The sequence below is a fragment of the Nomascus leucogenys genome, chromosome 1a, assembly GCF_006542625.1.
Source record: "Nomascus leucogenys isolate Asia chromosome 1a, Asia_NLE_v1, whole genome shotgun sequence".
Classification (NCBI taxonomy): Eukaryota; Metazoa; Chordata; class Mammalia; order Primates; family Hylobatidae; genus Nomascus; species Nomascus leucogenys.
The window spans coordinates 39,469,372-39,489,161 of NC_044381.1; the positions used below are offsets into that span (position 1 = coordinate 39,469,372).

Below are 19,790 nucleotides of genomic sequence, written 5' to 3' on the forward strand. Positions count from 1 at the left end.
GGAGCCTGTGATAGCAGGGCTGTGGAAGGACCTGGAGCTTGTTTGTGAGAGGAGACATATCTGAGGATACCCCAAAAGCTATAAAGTCAGATGGTATCATCATTAAAGAATCTGAGGTGGACCTTCATCAATCCAGACAATGTCAGGTTTACTCAAAGCAACCAAGATCTTTAATCTGAAGAAAGTGAGTTCTTTTAGATTATCAGGCCCAGAAAGACATTAAAATGAGGCAGCAATCATGTCCTACCTGCCCCCCGCCCGCACTTTGAGCTATGCACTCATCTCTTGTAACTGTTTGCTACTGCCAAAAGTAGCTATAAATCAACCTAATAATGCCACAGTAGACTCTATAACCCACCCCTTATAGCTTAACAACATATAGCCAATCACTAATCAATGTTATTTCTAAAACCCACAAGAATTCCTAATAAACCACTTTGTAAAGCCCACTCCTTGTCCCCCTTTTTTGCCTCTAAAACCTGCTTGTAACAAAGGCAGGATGGAGCTCATATCCAAGGTTCCTTGGGTCTTGAGTTTTCCAGGCAGCCATCCTCACTTTGGCTCAACAAAACGCTTTAAATCATATTTGGTGCTTCAGCTTCTTCCTTTTAGGTCCACACCACTGACTCCCCTTCCCAATCCTAAGGTCTAACTGATGCTTTTGCTTGTAAAAGCAAAAGGGAAGTGTCCCTTTGTAAATTATTCAGGGCTGTGGGTGTAAACAACAGAAACTCAACTCAACCAGCTTTGATCAAATAAAGTCCTTATTTGAAGGCTCAGAGACCCATAGGAAGGGCAGGGGCATAGAGTGAATGCCACTTCTCTCCCTTACTCTGCTTCTCCTACATTCTCTGACACCAGGCTCCTCCCAGTGGTAGGAAACATGGTCCAGTCACTCTCATACCACACATTTCTCAGCCTTCTCTACTTGGCATTCTAACTGGGAAATCCCAGGGCAGGACTTGTACCAAAGGTAAGTAATAAGATTCCCTTACAGAGGTGCCCCTCAGGCAGGGGGTATAAACAGAAAGTGGTTTGAGTCCCTTGGAGCGAGAAAGTGTGATGCACTTCTATGGCCTTGGGAAGACTTCCGGATTCTGAGGAGGACAGGTTGGCAAGCACTGGTCTTCCACTTAGATTCTAAGTCAGATCTCAGCAAGATATCTAAGGGGCCAGGCAGAGACCCTCTCCTTCTTATGTTCCCGTAAGCCCACCAAACAGTGGAGTACATTGCTGGTGGTGTTACCCATTAGAGAAGTAAATATCTAGCTCTGGGCCTACTTCTTCCCAAGTTTAAGGAAGTATTACAGAGTGAGAAGATGTGCACGTGGTCCTGAGAACAAGCGCCCTTTCCCTCATCTCTACCTTTAGAAACATAGTACAGGAAAATCCAAGCCTCATGATCTAATTAGTACAGGTCTCCTTTCTTGGACAAGGAAGCTAAAGAAGAAGTGTTCCCTGGATAAAGGTCCATCAATTGTACCCTCAAATAACTTGAAACTATCGAAGTGTTGGTAGGCAGGAGGATGAATCCAATAGGTTCCTTTCATCTGTCCATTTATTCTCCTCACCCCAACTTGCCAGCACCAGCATGTGTGGCCTTTGAGGGTATGGGAGACACTCCAAGTTTAAACAGGTAAAATTCAGACACTTGAACCTGGACCATCGGAAAGGTTAGAATAATCCTAAGAAGTTCTCCCCAGACAACACTTAAGCTGAGGAGATGCTGCCTCTGGGGGCTGCACCTGAGTGGTTACCGGGACAGGCACAGGGGCCTAGGCAGGCTTTCTGGGTGCAATTTCGTGCAGTGGCCTGGAGACTGCGGTCCAGCCCCCTACCAGGCAGTGCACCCTGCTGAGCTCTGGGACCTAACATCTCCTGGTTGCTTACAGCTCTGCAAGGAGATATCAAAGCCAGGATAAATGGTTTGAAGCCAAAGTGGTGGTGGGGGGCAGCTGTGGTAGAGAAGGGAGGGCTGATGGGGAGTGGAGAGCGTCCAGACGGAAGAGGTCTGGGGACAGGGAGGGAAAGGCCAAGGGAAAAGAGAAATCAGAATTAAATGAAAACAGGGTTTGTAGCTGGGCCCCTCTCAGTAAAGTTCTGCCATGCATGCATTAACCTTCCATCAATGAAAACAAAATCCAGGGACCTCATGCCTGCCTGCTGGGGCACGTAAAGCCTAGGGGACATAATATCTTCCAGGTGGGTGTGCCCAGAAGCACACACTGGTACTTGACAAGTCATTTAAAACTGACTGTCAAGGTCAAAACACCACCACCTGCAGGCACAACTGAAATGTCTTCATCCATTCCGCCCCTCTGAGTTCTCTGTTGTTTTAAACTAAAGCACAGTTTGAGCAGCAGACAAGCCTGACAACTGTTCAAACATACGTATGTGCAACTTATTAGCTTGCAAATGGAGATATCTGGAAGCTAAAGACATGTGACAGGGGTAGGGGGCAGGTTAGCCACTGACTCTGAGGGGTCAAAGGAGGAGGTCCTTTGATGGGCTGAAGGAAGAAGGCCTTCAGTGATAGAACCCACTCCTGATGGAGTATTTGAAAATGATGCTTTTCACTGACGACACACAAAACAGAGGCAATTATTATGAAAAGAAGGGGCCCCTGCCCTTGAGATCCGTTTATTTTGCAATTAACAAGGGTAAAAGAGGCCCCCTTCTGAAACTTTTGCTTGGGGGCCTAAAATTTAAACATCTACTACTGCCTAGGTGCCCACAGAGTCCAAGAAAATCCAAGCCTCATGATCTAACTAGCTCTTACATCAAAAAGAAAATATACATGTATTTTAAATTGCTGAACGAAACTGAATCACCCCCATCCCTGTTCAAATAAAAAACCTGATTAAAGGCCAGACGCAGCGGCTGATGCCTGTAATCCCAGCACTTTGGAAGACTGAGGCGGGTGGATCATTTCAGGTGAGGAGTTCAAGACCAGCTTGGCCAACATGGTGAAACCTCATCTCTACTAAAACTACAAAAACAAGCCAGGCGTGGTGGCGCGCACCTGTAATCTCATCTACTCGGGAGGCTGAGGCAGGAGAATCGCTTGAACCCGGGAGGTAGAGTATGCAATGATTCGAGATTGTGCCACTGCACTACAGCCTGGGTGACAGAGTGAGACTCTGTCTCCAAAAAAAAAACCCTGATTAAATCAAATGTAGGGGCCCTAAGACATTCTGCAGGTTATTCTAAATCACCCCCTTACTTTTCCAGAGAAGAAAATTAGGCCAGGGAGGCCCAGTGACCTGCCCAAAGTCCCCGCCTGTGACTGGATGCAGTTCCTGGGAAGCAAGACCTCCTTCTGAGCAACAAACAAGCAGGAAGCATCACCAGGGAGCTTTCTCACGCATTCACCGGCACGCTCCAGCCTCTTCCTGACCTTCTTACCTGTGACATGACGGCAGGGTCTGGAGTCAGTGCAAGCTGTCTGGGTGATATCTGTCCACATAGTCCCCACGCAACACACACTGCTCTCCAACACCTGCAGCAGAATCAGCTGGAAAGACCTGTTAGCCTTCCAGATACCAAGACTGCGGCTCAATTCACTGAGTCAGTCTCCAGCGTAGGGCCCAGGCAGCTGAAGGGATCCCAGGGCACGTGCCAATTCTTTGGGATGAAAGTGACAGAATTTACTTTCATAATTGTTTTTTTCTCTTCCTTTTACATTTTCTATTTTGTGTATGTGTTTTATAGTGTACCTAATATATTAACATTGTACTAAATGCATATAACTTATAAACAAATAAATATAGATATATGAATTGGGTAATTGCTCAAAAAGAGGTCTATAAACAGAAACGCATGGGGGCCTCCTGCACCAAACTGTGAGTCCCGAGAAGGCAGGACCTATGCTTCCTCACTGTTATAAAGCAAAGCCCTTGCCCAGGGCCTGACGCATGCAGGTCAGGTCCTCACTAACCACTGACAGAGTGAAAGGCGAATTCCATCTCCAGCTGTATCATGGACTCCCAGATATTTCTGAATAGAATCATCTCCCAAAGTGTGTTTTGAGAAGGTGGTTTTTTTGAAACCACAGTGGTTCCATGAAATGCTCACTGTAAAAAGGGCTCCCTCGGCACAACTGTTGGGGGAATCCTGCTTATCCTGTCTCTGTCTTCAAGATGCACAGATATACCAGGATATTAAATCAGGATCATAAGAACATTAAAGGCTTTCTTAGAAGCCCTCCAGTAAAGAATCTCTTTTAAGTTTGTTTAATCCATTTATTTCCTAAACTAATTAACCTACAGTTCCTTTTCCCACATTATTAACATTCCACAAAATTAGTCTTCCTTGAAACCAACTTTAGAAACTCCCAATTTAGATTTAGGCTAAAGGTCTATACTTCCTCATGGCCACAGCATTATCAGCATTCATCACACCTGTCCGTTGATACATGTTTATCGAGTGAGTTCTTGGCTTTGTCCATCCACCCCTTTCCAACTGCCAGCTTTCAATAGGATGTTCTAAGATTGCACATCTATGAAAAAACACAAAAACTGCAGCTGGCTCATTCCCAAAGAAAAGCACCATCCTTAGGTCCTCAAGATGTCCTTTTAGAGGAGACCTACTCAAAAACTAGGACCTGCCAACCGCGGTTTCCAACAAGTAAGCAAGGTGGGCTCCAAGGAGCACAGGCCAAGGGTGGGTAGTACCAGGCTCACAGGAGCACCTCCTCCTCCTTGCCTACCCCAAGTCTTGGCTGGGGAACTCAAATATCATTCACACTTTCTTAGAATGAAGTTCCAAGATTTCCATTTTATGGTGAGAAACAGGGAGGTGATTATTCTTAGCAAGCTAGCTGGGAAGGTAGGAGCAGATTTGGTTTGTTCAATGACTGCAGATTTGGCATTCTGTCTTCTGGGAACAATGTCTAGACTTTCCGAGGAGTCACCTCTATAAATAGCATGGTTAGTTAACCAAGAAATATAACGTTCTACTCTGAGCTCCACTCTGGGGTTAAATCAGGGCGGATTTGTGCAACGTACCTCAACTCCCACTTGGTATTCAATTTTTTTAAAAAAAGTAATCCATTTTTGAAGGGTGCATCCCCCTCACATCTGTGGCCTTTTAATATAATCAAGTTAACACTTAAAGAAAAGCTGAGGCTGGGCACGGTGGCTCACGCCTGTAATCCCAGCACTTCGGGAGGCCGAGGCAGGTGGACCGCCTGAGCTCAGGAGTTCACGACCAGCCTGGGCAACACGGTGAAACCCCGTGTCTACTAAAACACAAAAAATTAGCCAGGCGAAGCAGTGTGCGTCTGTAGCCCCTGCTACTTGGGAGGCTGAGGCAGAACTGCGTAAACCTGGGAAGCGTAGGTTGCAGTGAGCCAAGATTGCGCCACTGCACTCCAGCCTAGGTGACAGAGTGAGACTCCGTCTCAAAAAAAAAAAAAAGAAAGAAAAAAGAAAACGTGGCTGAGACACTCTTCCAATTACTTATTAGGGGTGAAATGTAGAGACAAGGTAATTTCTCACCCACTTTATACAAACAGGCCTCTATGGCGCAGAGGTGGGCTCCAGCTGCATCTTGGCAATATTCCCTCCAGCAGAGCTGTTCACACATTGTACCTTGCCTGAGGACTTTCCAGAGTTGGTGTTTTCCCTAAAAGAAATCTACCCTTAAAAGAAATACTTACATAGCTCCATGCCCACATGCATACATCAGCAGTACAGAAGCTGGTAGTATTTGCTCACTCTGTGTAGTGGTCTAAGGAGAAAGAGCTTGTAAGATTGGGAATATCCCAAGTTAGGCAACTTTGTGCACTGAACTCCATTGTTCTTTTTCACCCAGGGAGTGTGTATGTTCTATTCAGTAATGATGCTTCAGTAAAGAAATAAGTGGGAAGGCGGGGAAAAAGTCTTTTCTTTGCAATGGAAAAAATGGCAAGGTGGTGCTGACTGGCCGTCTCAGGCTCAAGGACTGGAAGACATTAGGAACCTAGAATGAATGACATCAATAGAGAGATTACAAACGCAGGTAGAGGAATGATTGCTTCAGGAAGGCCTTTCAAGGCCTGACAATTTCTTTTGAAGGATGGCCCCAGCAGTGTTCTCTGAAGGTAGGACTGTCAGTCTTTGTGTGGGGAGAACAGTTCAAAGAAAACCAAACACTTAAGCATAATCTTTCAGAGGGTGAAGAATCATGGCATAATGATGATAAGATGCTACTTCTCGATCTGACAAGCAACACAGCTGTTTAATGACAAAAAGAAGATTCTAGCTAACCCAAAAGCTGTGAGTTCACTCTGCCTGTTGCTCCAACAGAAGAGAGAGAGCCTGGCCCCCAAGAACTCATGTGATCCAGGAATTTGCCTGGTATCCAGATTCTATGGCTGCCTCAAAGTGAGCCCACAGTGAATGCCGATCTTCAATGATACCTTCACTCACAGGGTCAGTATGGTTTCTGTGTGGAGACCCTAAATCAAGCACTCACTGTCTTAGAAACAGTTACACATCAGCCTTGCCTAAGTCTGGACCACCAGACTCTGACAGCCATCACAAGATGAGGCCATTTTACTTGTCTCCCTGACTTCCTGCTTCTAAGTGACTTTGGGACATTATATATCCTCTTATACCCGCTCTGTAAAAAATGGAACATACACACACATTCTCACTACCTACCTTGCTTAGTACAAACTGGTATTGTCAAGACGAACAAAATCATCCCAGCCAAGGGCTTTCAGAGTCCCAGAAGAACATCACTTTATGAATATCAGTTACTATTTCAGGAACGCAAAAATGAAAGAACCAGAACACATTAGAAGGGGAAAGCCCCTACCTATAACATAGGATGCAAATAAAGTCAAATAATTTTCTCAAGAAGGAAAATTGAAATAAAAGAGAAAATGGAGAAAGTGAATACAAAGAAAGCAACAAAGGGGAAGCACACATGGGCATAAATCACCTTGCATGTGCCTCACAGCTCACAACTCATTCTGTTTATTCATCTCTACAGCAACGGCACGGTTGCCAGTAAACAAGGGATTAAAATTTTACAGAAAAAAAGGATGGTATGAGCTGCTTTCTATCATTCACATCCACCTGTTTGAAAAAGCAGAGAAGAGTTATACTGCAAAACAGGGGAAGGAAATGCCCATTCACCATCTTTTTAAAAAACAATCCATGCAGAAAGAAAATTGAGAATTTATTAAAATCTGAGAAAGAAACGACAACAATAACAAGAAACAAAACTCACACACAAAACAAAAATATGCAGCACATCGGAGAAAGTAGAGAAGTTGGCAGCCATGGTGAATTGAAAGGCATACTAATTTAAGGCTCAAAATCTGATTCCTGAGGCAAAGAATCACTATGGCTGCATCTTGCCTTGAAATCAGGGGGTCACATCCCCTGAAATCTAAAGAAGGATTGTTTAAAAGCATGGTGGTTTTGGTTTGAGGGATCAAAAATTCAAGTAAAGCCAACAAAGAACAAGCAAAGAAAAATTCTCAAAGCTGTGAAACCTTGCTACTTAAGATAATGACAGAAATTTATGACTGCTTCCTTCCCCAGCAGAAAGGAGCACAATTAGAAAGCTGAAAACAACAGGCCCTTTGTACCAGCATGTTATGTTTTGCTTATTCTATTACACATTGGCTGGGAGATAAGAATAAACAGGACAACACCCTGTCTAACCCGGGAGGAGGGAATGGAGGAAAAGGCTGGTTACATTCATTCTTGGGCATGTACGTGCATACCGTTTATTTGCAAACTGAGGTACTTAAGAAAATTGTGCATGCAATAGTCAGGAACTAGTATAAGCATTCAGAAGTCTTTTATTGCACAATCAAACCTTTTAAGAATAAGCCTTGTGTAATAGGGAGCTTTATAGTTTTTCCTTAGAGTGAACCATGTTGTGAAGATTTTAATAGTTGATAATTTTCTCTATGGTCTTTAATTGTCAACCCTATTTTCATTCATTTAAAAAAAAAAAACCTTTAAAACTAGGATGAGCAAATATATAGACACAGCTTCCCTCTCTGTGACCAATGATGTCAAAAACCCTTGCAAAGAATCAATCAACAGCTGCCAGGGGAAGAAAATGTGGTGATCTGAGACTTCTCCCTTCTCTACAAAGGGACGGTTGCCAGTCTGGGTGCCAGGTGTTCTAGCTTCAGCCATGGAGAATTCTGCTCAAGAACAGTAGCTGCTAAGCCAATCGGGTTCTCATTAGCCAGTCGGGAGATGGTATAGGTATCTACAGTCCCAAGGAAAAAAAAAAAAAAAGATTTGATCTCTTCCCATAACCCGCCTGCCTAGAATGATGGATCTGACTTAATCTTGCCGTTTCTTAGTGGCTCACTTGCTCGTAGCACCCAAGCTCACTAAGAACGGGGCTAAGGAAAGCCATTCTAAGACCTCACTGACCTGCCACCATCCTGGCCTTCATTCTACTCCTCCAACCCATGAGAGTGGTTCCCACCTTGAGGCCTGTGGACTGGAGTGCTTTTCCACCAGATGGTCACAAAGTTGATTCCTTTTTATTCTTCAGTCTTAGCCCAAATGTCACTCTTTAAGGAAGCTTTTCCCTCTCACCCTAACGATGCTATTGATTCTCCCACTGTGACACTTACTTGATTTTATTTTCTTCATAGCATACATATTAATTACTTGTTTCATGTACACTAATTTTCTCCCCTGACTAGAATGTCCATTTCATAAGGACAGAGGCCTCCTCAATCTCATTCACCCTTGTAGGCTCTGCATCGTAAGTACTATCTGGCACACAGTATATGCTTGATAAATATTTATTGCAAGAATAAATAAACAATAACCAAATGATCAAGACTATTTGGTATAGAACAGGTGGGGAAAAGGTCAAAGAATCTGTCACCTGTCATTGGCCACACTATAGTCATTTTTTTCCCCTCAATTTTCCCAGTAGGATGAAGGGTGAAGATGCATGTGAACAGCTGAGCCATGAAACAGAACTACAGAGCACATGGTTTTTTAACTTCAGTGCTCTTCACAGAAAACCACTCTGAAATAAGTTGCAAGAGATTCTTGAAATTCAAATACAAGGAAAAAAAAGAACATATTTGGAAGTCAGCTAGGTAGTTCTGCCAACCTAATTATGCCATGACATGTAATTGTGAACTGCTGAGAGACAAAAGCAAAGCATTTTCCTATACACACATACAAAGGTAAGACTAAAGTGTTAATTTTTAAGCAACTGTCATAAGCCTGGTTCTAGAATATGATTCCATTAATGTTACTGCTGTTATAACAGAGAGTGTAAGTGTGATGATGAGCTCCTTTCATGTATTTCTCAAAATTAAGAAACTAGGCTTGCCAGTCAATCCCCAGCAGAGACCCTGAGAACATACGAGGACCCAATGAAAATGGCAGAATATTAATTAAACCAACAGGAAGAGAGCTGTGTGTACTTCAGAGATGCATTTTAAATGCATGCATATCTTCATACAGACATCATAGTAGTCAAGTCAAGAAATGTACACTTTACGGTTCCTGATATGGCAGATTCAGTCTTCATGGAAGGCAAAAACACAATGAAACAAAAACTGAAAGCCCACACACACACCCACTGAGGAAAGCATCTGAAAGGCAAACTAGTGATTTTTCTCAGCAAAGAATTAAAGTCCCTCTCCCCTGGAACAGTGATTCGGAAAAGGACTAGGGGAGGAAACGGGGTCAGTTAGTAATGGCTCCTGTTATATTAAAAGGTGACAAAAATCATGAAGAGCAGTATTGATAAATGTTCTAGTTACTGCCATGTTTGAAAAGCATTTGAAATTCTAAAATATTATTTGTGTATTATTTACCTTCTTATAAACTGATTTGTCATTATCATACATTCAAGTTTTATAAATGTTTTTCCTCACTTCACTGAAATATCAGAATCCAGTTCAAAAACAGAATCAAAGAGACTTTTAAGCTTATTCAATAAAAACTATGATATGTAATATTTAAAACAGTGAAATCATTATATTATCTAAAATTCTCAGAAACTTCTTAACATGATTAATAGTAATTTACCCATTTTAGTTCATGAGGGAATGTTTAATATCATTTGCCAAAAAAGAATACTGAAATGGTATAAAATGGTATTCATTATAATTAAGACCTAATCACTAAAGAAGTCCAGAGGTATGGAATTTATGATCTTGCATACATGTTTATAAAATATAGACTTGGGAAAGAGCCATTTAATTTACCAAGAAGTCCTTTGATCTCTCAGCATATTATAACTAAGAGGACAATGGCAGATTTCAGTATGGAGGTCTTTTTGGATGACTCCTCTTAGCCTTGAGGTTTCTCTATTCCTGTTTAGGGTATCAAGTTGACTTACAAAACCATCGTTTTTGTTCTAGCTTTGCTTTATAAAACCTCAAGCAAAGCCTCGACCATAAATAAAGCAGCAGGGCCCCAGTAGCCAGCTGAGTCATAAACCCCACTCAGCTGCATGTGGCCCAAGGTGTTGGGATCCCGACAGAGTCAAGCCAAGCAAGTGGAATCAATTGAAGCCAGAGTTTGGAAAAACAGAGCACCCCCCTTCCCCACCCCACCTGGCAGTGGAAGAGACCATAATCCCCCTTCCACAGCTCTCATTCAGGGAATGGTAGTAAGTCCAGAAAAACATCTAGACCTGGGCAGACTTTACCTCCACAGTCTAAAAGGAAGGAAAAAAAATGATATTTGACAACCAACCACAAATTTTGAATGTACGGTTCTCCTGCTTTTAAGCACAAAAGCAGTTTTGTTGCTAAGTTATGATCACCACCATATTTTTCAACATTTGTGCCCAGGACCATTTGGCCTTATGGTACTCAGGCTTACTACTCTAAAAATACAGTTAAGCATGTTTAAATCACTTCAAATATCGCAAAAAGCAGCAAACACATGGCCTACCTGCTTGGGCATGCAAACTTGAAAAGAGAAGCTTTAGAGAATGGCCTGCAGGTCAACTCATTCTGGCTTTGGCAGACTGATGTCAGAAAGGAGCTATAGAAAACAGAATCCTGTGCATGAAAAATACTCTGCCTTTGGTTCCCTTGGCCAGAACTTGGAACTGCTAGCAAACATACCTTAAAAAACTGCAATTCTCATGAAGTGCTAAAAACTCCCAAGTAAATAGGGTCCCTCAAACCCGCGTACAAATGAGAAACATTTAATGAACAACTCTTTTTCCACCAACACTTCTACTACTTAAATTAAGTCCAGACTCTTCAAAGGGACCAAAGAAGCCCCCCCCTCCATTAAGACAAATTCTATATATAGACATCCAAGACAATTATATGATGCACATAACCAAATATATGTAATTATCCTAGTTTCTGCATTCCCATTATCTTCATAAATATAGGATAAAAATCAGTCTAAATGACTTTCTCAGACCTCCTCAAGGATTAAAGCAAGCCAGCCAGTCTTTTTAAAGTACATACATACAGTAAAGATCAAAAGCAAATGTTCTGGTCAGTTCTTTTCTGCTCATGGTTTTACTAACAATGTGTGCAGTTTTCAGGGAAAACACCACAAATGACAGCTGCTCAAAAGCATGGGAATTAATTGGCAGCAGGAATTTCCTTGACTAATAGGGAAAAACTTGAAGTCACATGTTTTGATGAGCTTATTTTTCCCATCCTTAGTCAAGCATATTCACTGTTAATGATTAAGATTTTAAAATGGAAATATAACCAAGTACATTCTCTATCTTTTCTCAGTGGAACACAGATACCCATTAATGACTGAACAATGGCATTAATGAATAGATTTTAGCTTAAATAAATACAGGGAACCAAACCAGGACACACCAGCAAAAGTGCATTTATTAAAAAATAGTAGCACGTGACTCCTCCTCCAACCCCCACAGTAAGCCATCTGCTTTGAGCTGTTTTTCTAGCAGTAGGGATGGATTTACACTGATCCATCCACAGTCTATCTGACTCTCAAGAGCGGCTCTCAAGTCATTGCCCTTGTGACCAGTGGTGAGAATGGACAAGACAGCTGGTCAGGATTAGGTGAGTGGCCTGTGGCCTCGGGACCAAGTCATGTTACTGTGGCCAGAGCCTGATGCTATAACCTTGGACTCATTAGCATTATGCTGTCATCATCCAAGCTAACAGCCACTGATCAGCCATGATCCAACATTCACCACTCAGGGGGCACTATGTATTCTCAATCCCAGCAACAATGTGAGCCTTTTCTTTTCAACACAGCCTGAACTGAGCCCATGACACTTAAAGGCTCGTGCATGAGGGAGTCTGCATTAAAATTGTCCCTCAAGGCAGCAATGAGATGTCCAAGCATGAGCAACCATAGCCCCTCCATTCTAATCAAATGACAGCTCTGACAGAGCTCAAGGAAAGCAAGACATAGTCAAAGAATTTCCAAAATGTATGTACCCCAAGTGCCACAATGGAACAACATACCTGGCCATCCCCAGACTTGGAAAGTTGGCAGGGACGATGAGAACATCCAGCCGAGAGAACGGGTGTGTTCCCAGAACAGAATGTGCTGCTGAGAGACAAGGAGGGATCAGCCGCAGAAGGGTCTCTTGGCAGGCACCCGTGAGGCACACAGGGGCAAACACCCGATGAGGAATGATCTCCTGGGTGGTGGCAGAAGCATTCTGGAAGCGGCAGGGGTATTCCATGTGACTGCAAACACCAACATGCCTGGGAACAACACAAAATAAATGGTAAAACATGTTTATTATTCTTGCTGTGGAGGTAAGGCAATCTTGCAGATGTAGACAACTTTTAGGAGACAGAGGTTCAGACAGCCTCACAAACAAAGACTGTTCATTTCAATTCTTGGCTTGACTGGCTCTGTGCAGCAGTGAAAATTTACAGGACAAAAACGTATTCATGTGTTTGAATCAACAGACTAGCTTCAATCTAAGATAAGTGAAAGCAGTAAAATCTTGTTTTAGAATAAACTTTGTTGTGGGGGGACCTCTAAGACTCAAAACAATAAAACTTCTCACCAAAATACAAACAATTCCTGCCCTCGGTTAGATGTTTTCAAGTATCACCATATGAACAATCTCCAAATTAGAGATAATTCGTAACTCAGAAAGGAAGGAGCAGTACACACAAATTAAAGATCCAATTCTGGGATTACCTAGAATAAAAGACTTGGACTGAGGTAGAACCATGAACCAAATGAAAAGTTACAGGCGAACTACTCGAAAGAACACAAACCATTTTACTGAATAGTAATCTAAATGTTCTTAACACAGCCCGTCAAAAGCTGTTATTAAGGAATACAGAGGCACTTTTGATACAGTATTTTTCCCAACCCACTTTCAGTACAAATTTAACTGAGCCAACCTTTTAAGGAAACAGATCAGACCCCAGCCTGCTTCATCTGACCACTGCCAGTTATTCCATCAAAGGCGGAACTGAAAGAGAATTCCTAGAACCTGACTCACAGGCCTCAAGAGAACTTATCTACTCAAACCTACATCCAACAGTACTCCATTTTTGCACCTGCTAACATGTCTTTTATTCAAACACAATGAAAAACCCCTCTAATCATTATTTTGTATTATTATTATTATTATTATTTGAGATGGAATCTAGCTGTGTCTTCCAAGCTAGAGGGCAGTGGCGTGATTTAAGCTCACTGCAACTTCCACCTCTGAGGTTCAAGTGATTCTCTTGACTCAGCCTCCCGAGTAGCTGGGATTACAGGTGTGTGCCACCACATCTGGCTAATTTTGTATCTTTAGTAGAGATGGGGTTTTACCACGTTGGCCAGGCTGGTCTCAAACTCCTGACCTCAGGTGATCCACCCACCTCAGCCTCCAAAACAGCTAGGAGTACAGGCATGAACCACCACACCCGGCCTATTATTATTATTCTTATTTAAGACAGGGTTTTGCTCTGTTGCCCAGGCTGGAGTGCAGTGGCAGGGTCATAGCTCGCTGTAGCCTCCAACTCCTGGGCTCAAGCAATCCTCCTACCTCAGCCTCCTGAGTACCTAGGACTACAGGCATGTTGCCATGCCACATCCAGCCTTTTTTTTTTTTTTTTTTTTTAGGAGATGGGGTCTGGAGACGAGGTCTCACTTTGTAACCCAGAGTGGTCTCAAACTTCTGGCTTCAAATAATCCTCCTGCCTCAGCCTCCCACAGTGCTGGAATCACAGGCATGAGCCACTGCACCCAGCCAATTATAACTACAGGTGCTCACTTGATTCACAGTGAATAATGAAAAATCTTAAGATGCTGGCATGTCCCAATATGGGCAGAATGCAACAATAATTCCTCTCCAAATGTAAGAAGTACCTTTCACTTACCCAAGGCCAGTGCTCAGGAGACCAATACAGCTAGGTACAGATAAGCCTCACCTTCTAGCAGCATGGTTCATAGAACACAGCTTCCAGCACTGAAGGCATTTCACCACAACAGAGAGTAAGAAAATGGACGGAGGCCCATAAAAACTTGCCAGAATAAGATGACATGAAGAATATAATTCTTGACATTGAATTCTGGCCAAATTCCCTGGATTGATAACCTTGCTTTGTGGAGAGGGTGAATCAAGGTGCCTGTCGGTGAACATTTAACTAAAAAGGCTGCAATGCCCACCTAATGACAAGTACTGTGCTTGTGCATGAATGTGGTCAAAGGTCTCGAAAAGTGAAAAAAGCCACTGTTTAAATTAACCACCACAGTATCTTTTTCTCATGTATTTACATAGGTATATAATATGCCACAGTAATTTCAGTTCATATAATCTCTATTGCAAAGCTTTCAGATCATGTTAAACCACAGAGAAACTAGAGTGTGTAGGCATCTTCTGGACAAAGCTGAGGCATAAGCTTAAATTATATCTACCACAGCACAATTTTGCAAAAAGGTCATTCTAATGGCCTCTCTAAACACAACATGGGGAAAGATTATTTCTTGCTGCCAAGAACCCTAAAGTTAGAGAATACTGAGGTAGCCAAAGATACACCCAAAAGTGTTTGGCTTGATGAATTTCCAATGATCGTATACAACCTAAACCTGACAGACAACATTCTGACTCCATGGTAAGTTCTCTCATATCCTTTTCCAATCAGGAACAAGGTGAGTTAGAATCTCTCTGGGCATAAAAGGCACTAGCTCAGATGATGAAGATGATTCTAGTTGTGTGAATTAGTACCATTGTAATCAAAGCCTGGGAAAAAATGCAGGACTTTAAGGCAATCAAGCTCTGACCAGGTGAGAAGGGTAAGGCTCCCATAGAAATGGACATGGAAATGGCATCAGGAAAGCCACTTCTGTGTTCCCACACAGGGATCAGGAAACCTGGGCTTCACTGTCTTCTCACACTGGCTCACTTGTGACCAAGGTAGGCAACTCAGTATCTGGGGCTTCTTTTTCCCCATCTTTAACATGGTCTCATCAAAGCGGCTGCTGGAGGAGGTAAGGAATTGGTTAGAAAAGGATATGAGAGGCCGGACACAGTGGCTCATACCTGTAATCCCAGCACTTTGGGAGGCTGAGGCAGGTGGATCACTTGAGGTCAGGAGTTTGAGACCAGCCTAGCCAACATGGTAAAACCCATCTCTACTAAAAATACAAAAAAATTAGCCGAGTGTGGTGTTGCATGCCTGTAATCCCAGCTACTTGGGAGACTGAGGCAGGAGAATCACTTGAACCCGGGAGGCAGAGTTGCAGTGAGCTAAGATCGCACCACTGCACTCCAGCCTGGGCAACGGAGCATGACTGTCTCAAAAAAAAAAAAAAAGGGGGGGGGGTATGAGAGAATTTACTAACTTACTGCGGAGACAGATTGTTCTCTATCAGGTTTAGGCTGTACACAATCATCGTAAACTCATCAAGCTGAACACAAGATCTGCACATTTTGTTGTATGTTAATTATACTTAAAATATAAACAAATGAAAATGTTTTCTAAGGTTTCTTCTGGCACTACGATTCTATGATAACTCAGCACATGAGCCATTCTTCATAGAATCGCCTTGTTTCTGAAGAAGTCAGGGGATTCTGTACTTTTTTTTTTTTTTGAGATGGAGTCTTGCTGTGTTGCCAGGCTGAAGTGCAGTGGTGCAATCTCTGCTCACTGCAACCTCCGACTCCCTGGTTCAAGCAATTCTCCTGCCCCAGCCTCCCGCAAGCTAGGATTACAGGCACGTGTCACCATGCCCAACTAATTTTTGTATTTTTAGTAGAGACGGGGTTTCACCATGTTGGTCAGGATGGTCTCAATCTCCTGACCTCATGATCCGCCCGCCTTGGCCTCCCAAAGTGCTGGGACTAATGGCATGAGCCACCACGCCTGGCCGATTCTGTGCTTTTTACAAAGTAAGTCTTCCATAGATTCAGCACCGACTCAAAGATGCTGTACTTCCCATCAAAGCAACTTTTCATATACTTTACAACTCTAAAGAAGACTGTTCCCCACCAGATTCTTCTTTCAAATAATCAGTCTCAATGCATTTTCTTCTTTGTAGTGCCCATTTTCCATGCCTTTAATCATTTTTGCTAAGTTCCTTTGGATTTTATCCAAGTTTCTGTGTCGTACTTCAACAGTATGGCCCCCACAAAGGCCTCAAGAGGTTAAAGAAACATAACACAAAGATTCCCCTGTGGCTGAAGGTTATACTACAGCTGAATAAAATTAATAAACTTTCAACAGCTTATCTGAGAGCTTTATAATCAATGTATTTACTAAAATGCTCACCCAGAGTGGCTGGAGCATGTGTGAAAGTGGAGCTGGAAGAGGGAATGTTCTTACTATAATTTTATCCACATGAATTCTGATCATAAAAGTTCAGTGACCAACACTTTGGTGAAATTTCTGGAACCCAGATGAGCACTTTAGGCAAACGAAAACCCGTGGTATAGCAGCCCCTGTGAAAGTTGGATTTACATGAATTTGATTGGTGGTCTTAGGAAGGTTTGAAGTAGAACGGGTGCTGGGGAAGGCAAAAGGGACCAGATGTGAACATAACCAAAAACACCACTGTGACTGGCACTTCAGAGCACCTTTGCTGGCAAACTTTGCATGCAGTCAGACATGTAATGGATGAAAACAAAGCCACTTTCTGACAACTAAAGACAGCACACATGAAGCGCACAGCCAGGGCAGGACTAAGCAAATGCAAGCTATGATTTTATCGCAGCATATTCCTGAAGGACGAGCATATTGATAAAGGAAGGGAAAACTCAGTCATAGTTTATTGGACATGGAAAGGGGCATGGGAGGAACCCCATTCAACAGGCCTCACAGTTCCATGGAAAGACGCGCTTCCCTAGAGTGGCACCCGGACCTCTCCCCAGCTTACCTGACTGGCTGGGCCATTCCAGGCTTTCTCTTTTGAATCTGCTTGCCCACAGAGGGTGCACTTTGGGCCTGCTCCTACCATGTGTCAGGTGGACTCTGCATCTGTACTTTTTTTTTTTGAGGTCAGGAGTTTGAGACCAGCCTAGCCAACATGGTAAAACCCATCTCTACTAAAAATACAAAAAAATTAGCCCAGTGTGGTGTTGCATGCCTGCAATCCCAGGATGGTCAGGAGACCATCCTGACCAACATGGTGAAACCCCGTCTCTACTAAAAATACAAAAATTAGTTGGGCATGGTGATACCTGCCTGTAATCCTGGCTTACGGGAGGCTGGGGCAGGAGAATTGCTCGAACCAGGGAGGTTGCAGTGAGCAGAGATTGCACCACTGCACTTCAGCCTGGCAACAGAGCAAGACTCCGTCTCAAAAAAAAAAAAAAAAAGTACAGATGCAGCTGCAGCTGCTGCTGCTGCTAACAGCAGCAGTCCAGCTGGGCTGGTAACTGGGTGGGTAAATTTGTCTCATTTGGAAATGGAGTCTCAGAAACCCCACTGAGACCATGCACCTGAGCATTCCTTCAGTCCAGCTTCTGTCAATAATAAAACCTTTATTTTTATCTCCTCTGTCTGTTCCTCAACTGGTGAATTTAGGAGGACAAGAGAGGAGTTGTACTTGCTTCTTCCCCTAAAGCCCGACAGGAATTTTAGACATCATCTCTTCCCAGAATCTTCATTTGATTTAACCATTTCTTCTTCCTTTCAGAATAGTGGATGCAAGAAAACTGAGAAGCCATTTAAGTTGCTTCTGAGCAGGAAGGAGAGAGCACAGAGTCAGTGGCTGCTGCCCACACCCCAACCCCACATCTGTTTGGAATATGGCTAGAAAGGCAAAATAACAAATGTATGCCTTATTACACATAACATTGTGCCTTGTTACAACACATAATATTGTGCCTTGTTACAAATAACAAAATGTGTGCCTTCCAAAGGCACACATTTTCCAACTGCACAGCTCCTCTAACAATCAATCAATGCTGAGGCCTTAGATGAACAAGAGAAGAGTACTTCTTCACCATCAAGAATTTGAGAACCCATGGACAAAGCCTTCATTCTACAGATAAGGAAAGTGTGGCTTTGTCCAAAGAGCTATATCCAACCACCAAGAATGGCACTTTCAGGCTCAAAGGCATTGCTCTCAACTTCTGTTTTCTGTTCCAACACGACACACTCCAGTCAATAATGGTGGCTCAAATCATGGCAGTGACTCTCCAGATGGGAAGGTGGATCAGACTCCAGGTGAGGCATTAATGTTACATATAGTTTTTTAAAGTCTTCAGGTAAGATTCTGACTCACCTCTCTCTGAGGTCAGGCCTGGATATAAATCCAGGTATTGCTACTTAGTAGGTATACTAATGTTAACAAGTTGCTGAGCTTCAATATCCTTATCTATAAAATGGGAATAATAATCTATCCAATCTGTTTTGCAGGTTTATCCTTAGGAATAAATGAGATTATATTTAGATCAAGACTTAGTTTCTGACTTGGAACAACCAATGGCTACTGTATCAATTCAGGATAGGCTAGGATATGCTGCAGTAACAAACAACCCTGGTGTTTCAGTGGCTTAACACAAAACAGTGTGCTTCTTGCTAATACCAAGTCCACTGTAGATCTAAGTGACTCTCCAGACTACCTGTCATCCTCACTCAGAAATTCAGACCACCTAAAATTACAAAACAAAGCCTCCTCTGTGATCCTACTGCAGGGAAGAGAGCACAGGAGGATCTCACATGCAATTAAAGTTCCCACATGAAACTAGAATATGTCACTTCTGCCCACAATTCCCTTCTTCCAAGAATACAGAAGTAAAATCTAATATGCAATCTAGGATGTTCATATAGCTCAGGAAAGGCAGTCCAAAATAGGCAAGCTACTGAACAGGAAGTGGAAATTACCTCCCTTCTGCCAAAAAAGGCAAAATGCAGGCAATAATACATGTCCATCAGAAGAGAGAGAACATAGCTTCATCTCTGAAAGATGAAGACCAACTGCCACAGTTACTGTGGTACTAGTAAAAGCAGCATGGCAAAATAAAACCAACACAAAAGAATCTGCATTAGGAGTATATCTTAGCTGGTTTTCAAGGAGTAACTAATCATCTCTACCATTACTCTGGGCTTTCTCCACCAGAAGGTACTGATTTAGTGACTGTCTGTCAATAGGAAAAATGACTCAATTGAGCTGGGTATAAAATCCTGGGAGTGCAGCATGATGCATGTGCTGTGCATCTTCTCAGCGTCCCCCTTCTCCCTCTTTAGGTTCTCAAAGCTAGAAACCATTGAACATCTAGACAGGTTGCCAGTAAATATCCAATGGCCTATACTAATTTTTTGAAGCCTCAAAATGATTTTATCTGGTTCATACTTCAAAAAAAAAAAAGAAATCACTACTGATGTTAACAAAGCCCTGACCAAGCAGGATTCCCTTAACCTAAGGGCTCTGCATCAGTTT

At 42.7% G+C, this 19,790-nt stretch overlaps 1 protein-coding gene across 9 annotated transcripts in view; it reads right to left on the reverse strand.

The window, feature by feature from the left end:
* The window catches only part of AOPEP (aminopeptidase O (putative)), a 361,345-nt gene that overhangs the window by 277,421 nt on the left and 64,134 nt on the right, over positions 1-19,790 (reverse strand). For all 9 annotated transcript variants that reach the window (XR_004027058.1, XR_004027063.1, XR_004027075.1 and 6 more), the window contains exon 5: positions 12,413-12,658. Coding sequence is in view for 5 of the 9 variants with exons in the window: in XM_030800182.1 (XP_030656042.1) it covers positions 12,413-12,658 (246 nt within the window). In the remaining 4 variants the exon portion in view is untranslated. The remainder of the gene's footprint in view (positions 1-12,412; positions 12,659-19,790) is intronic.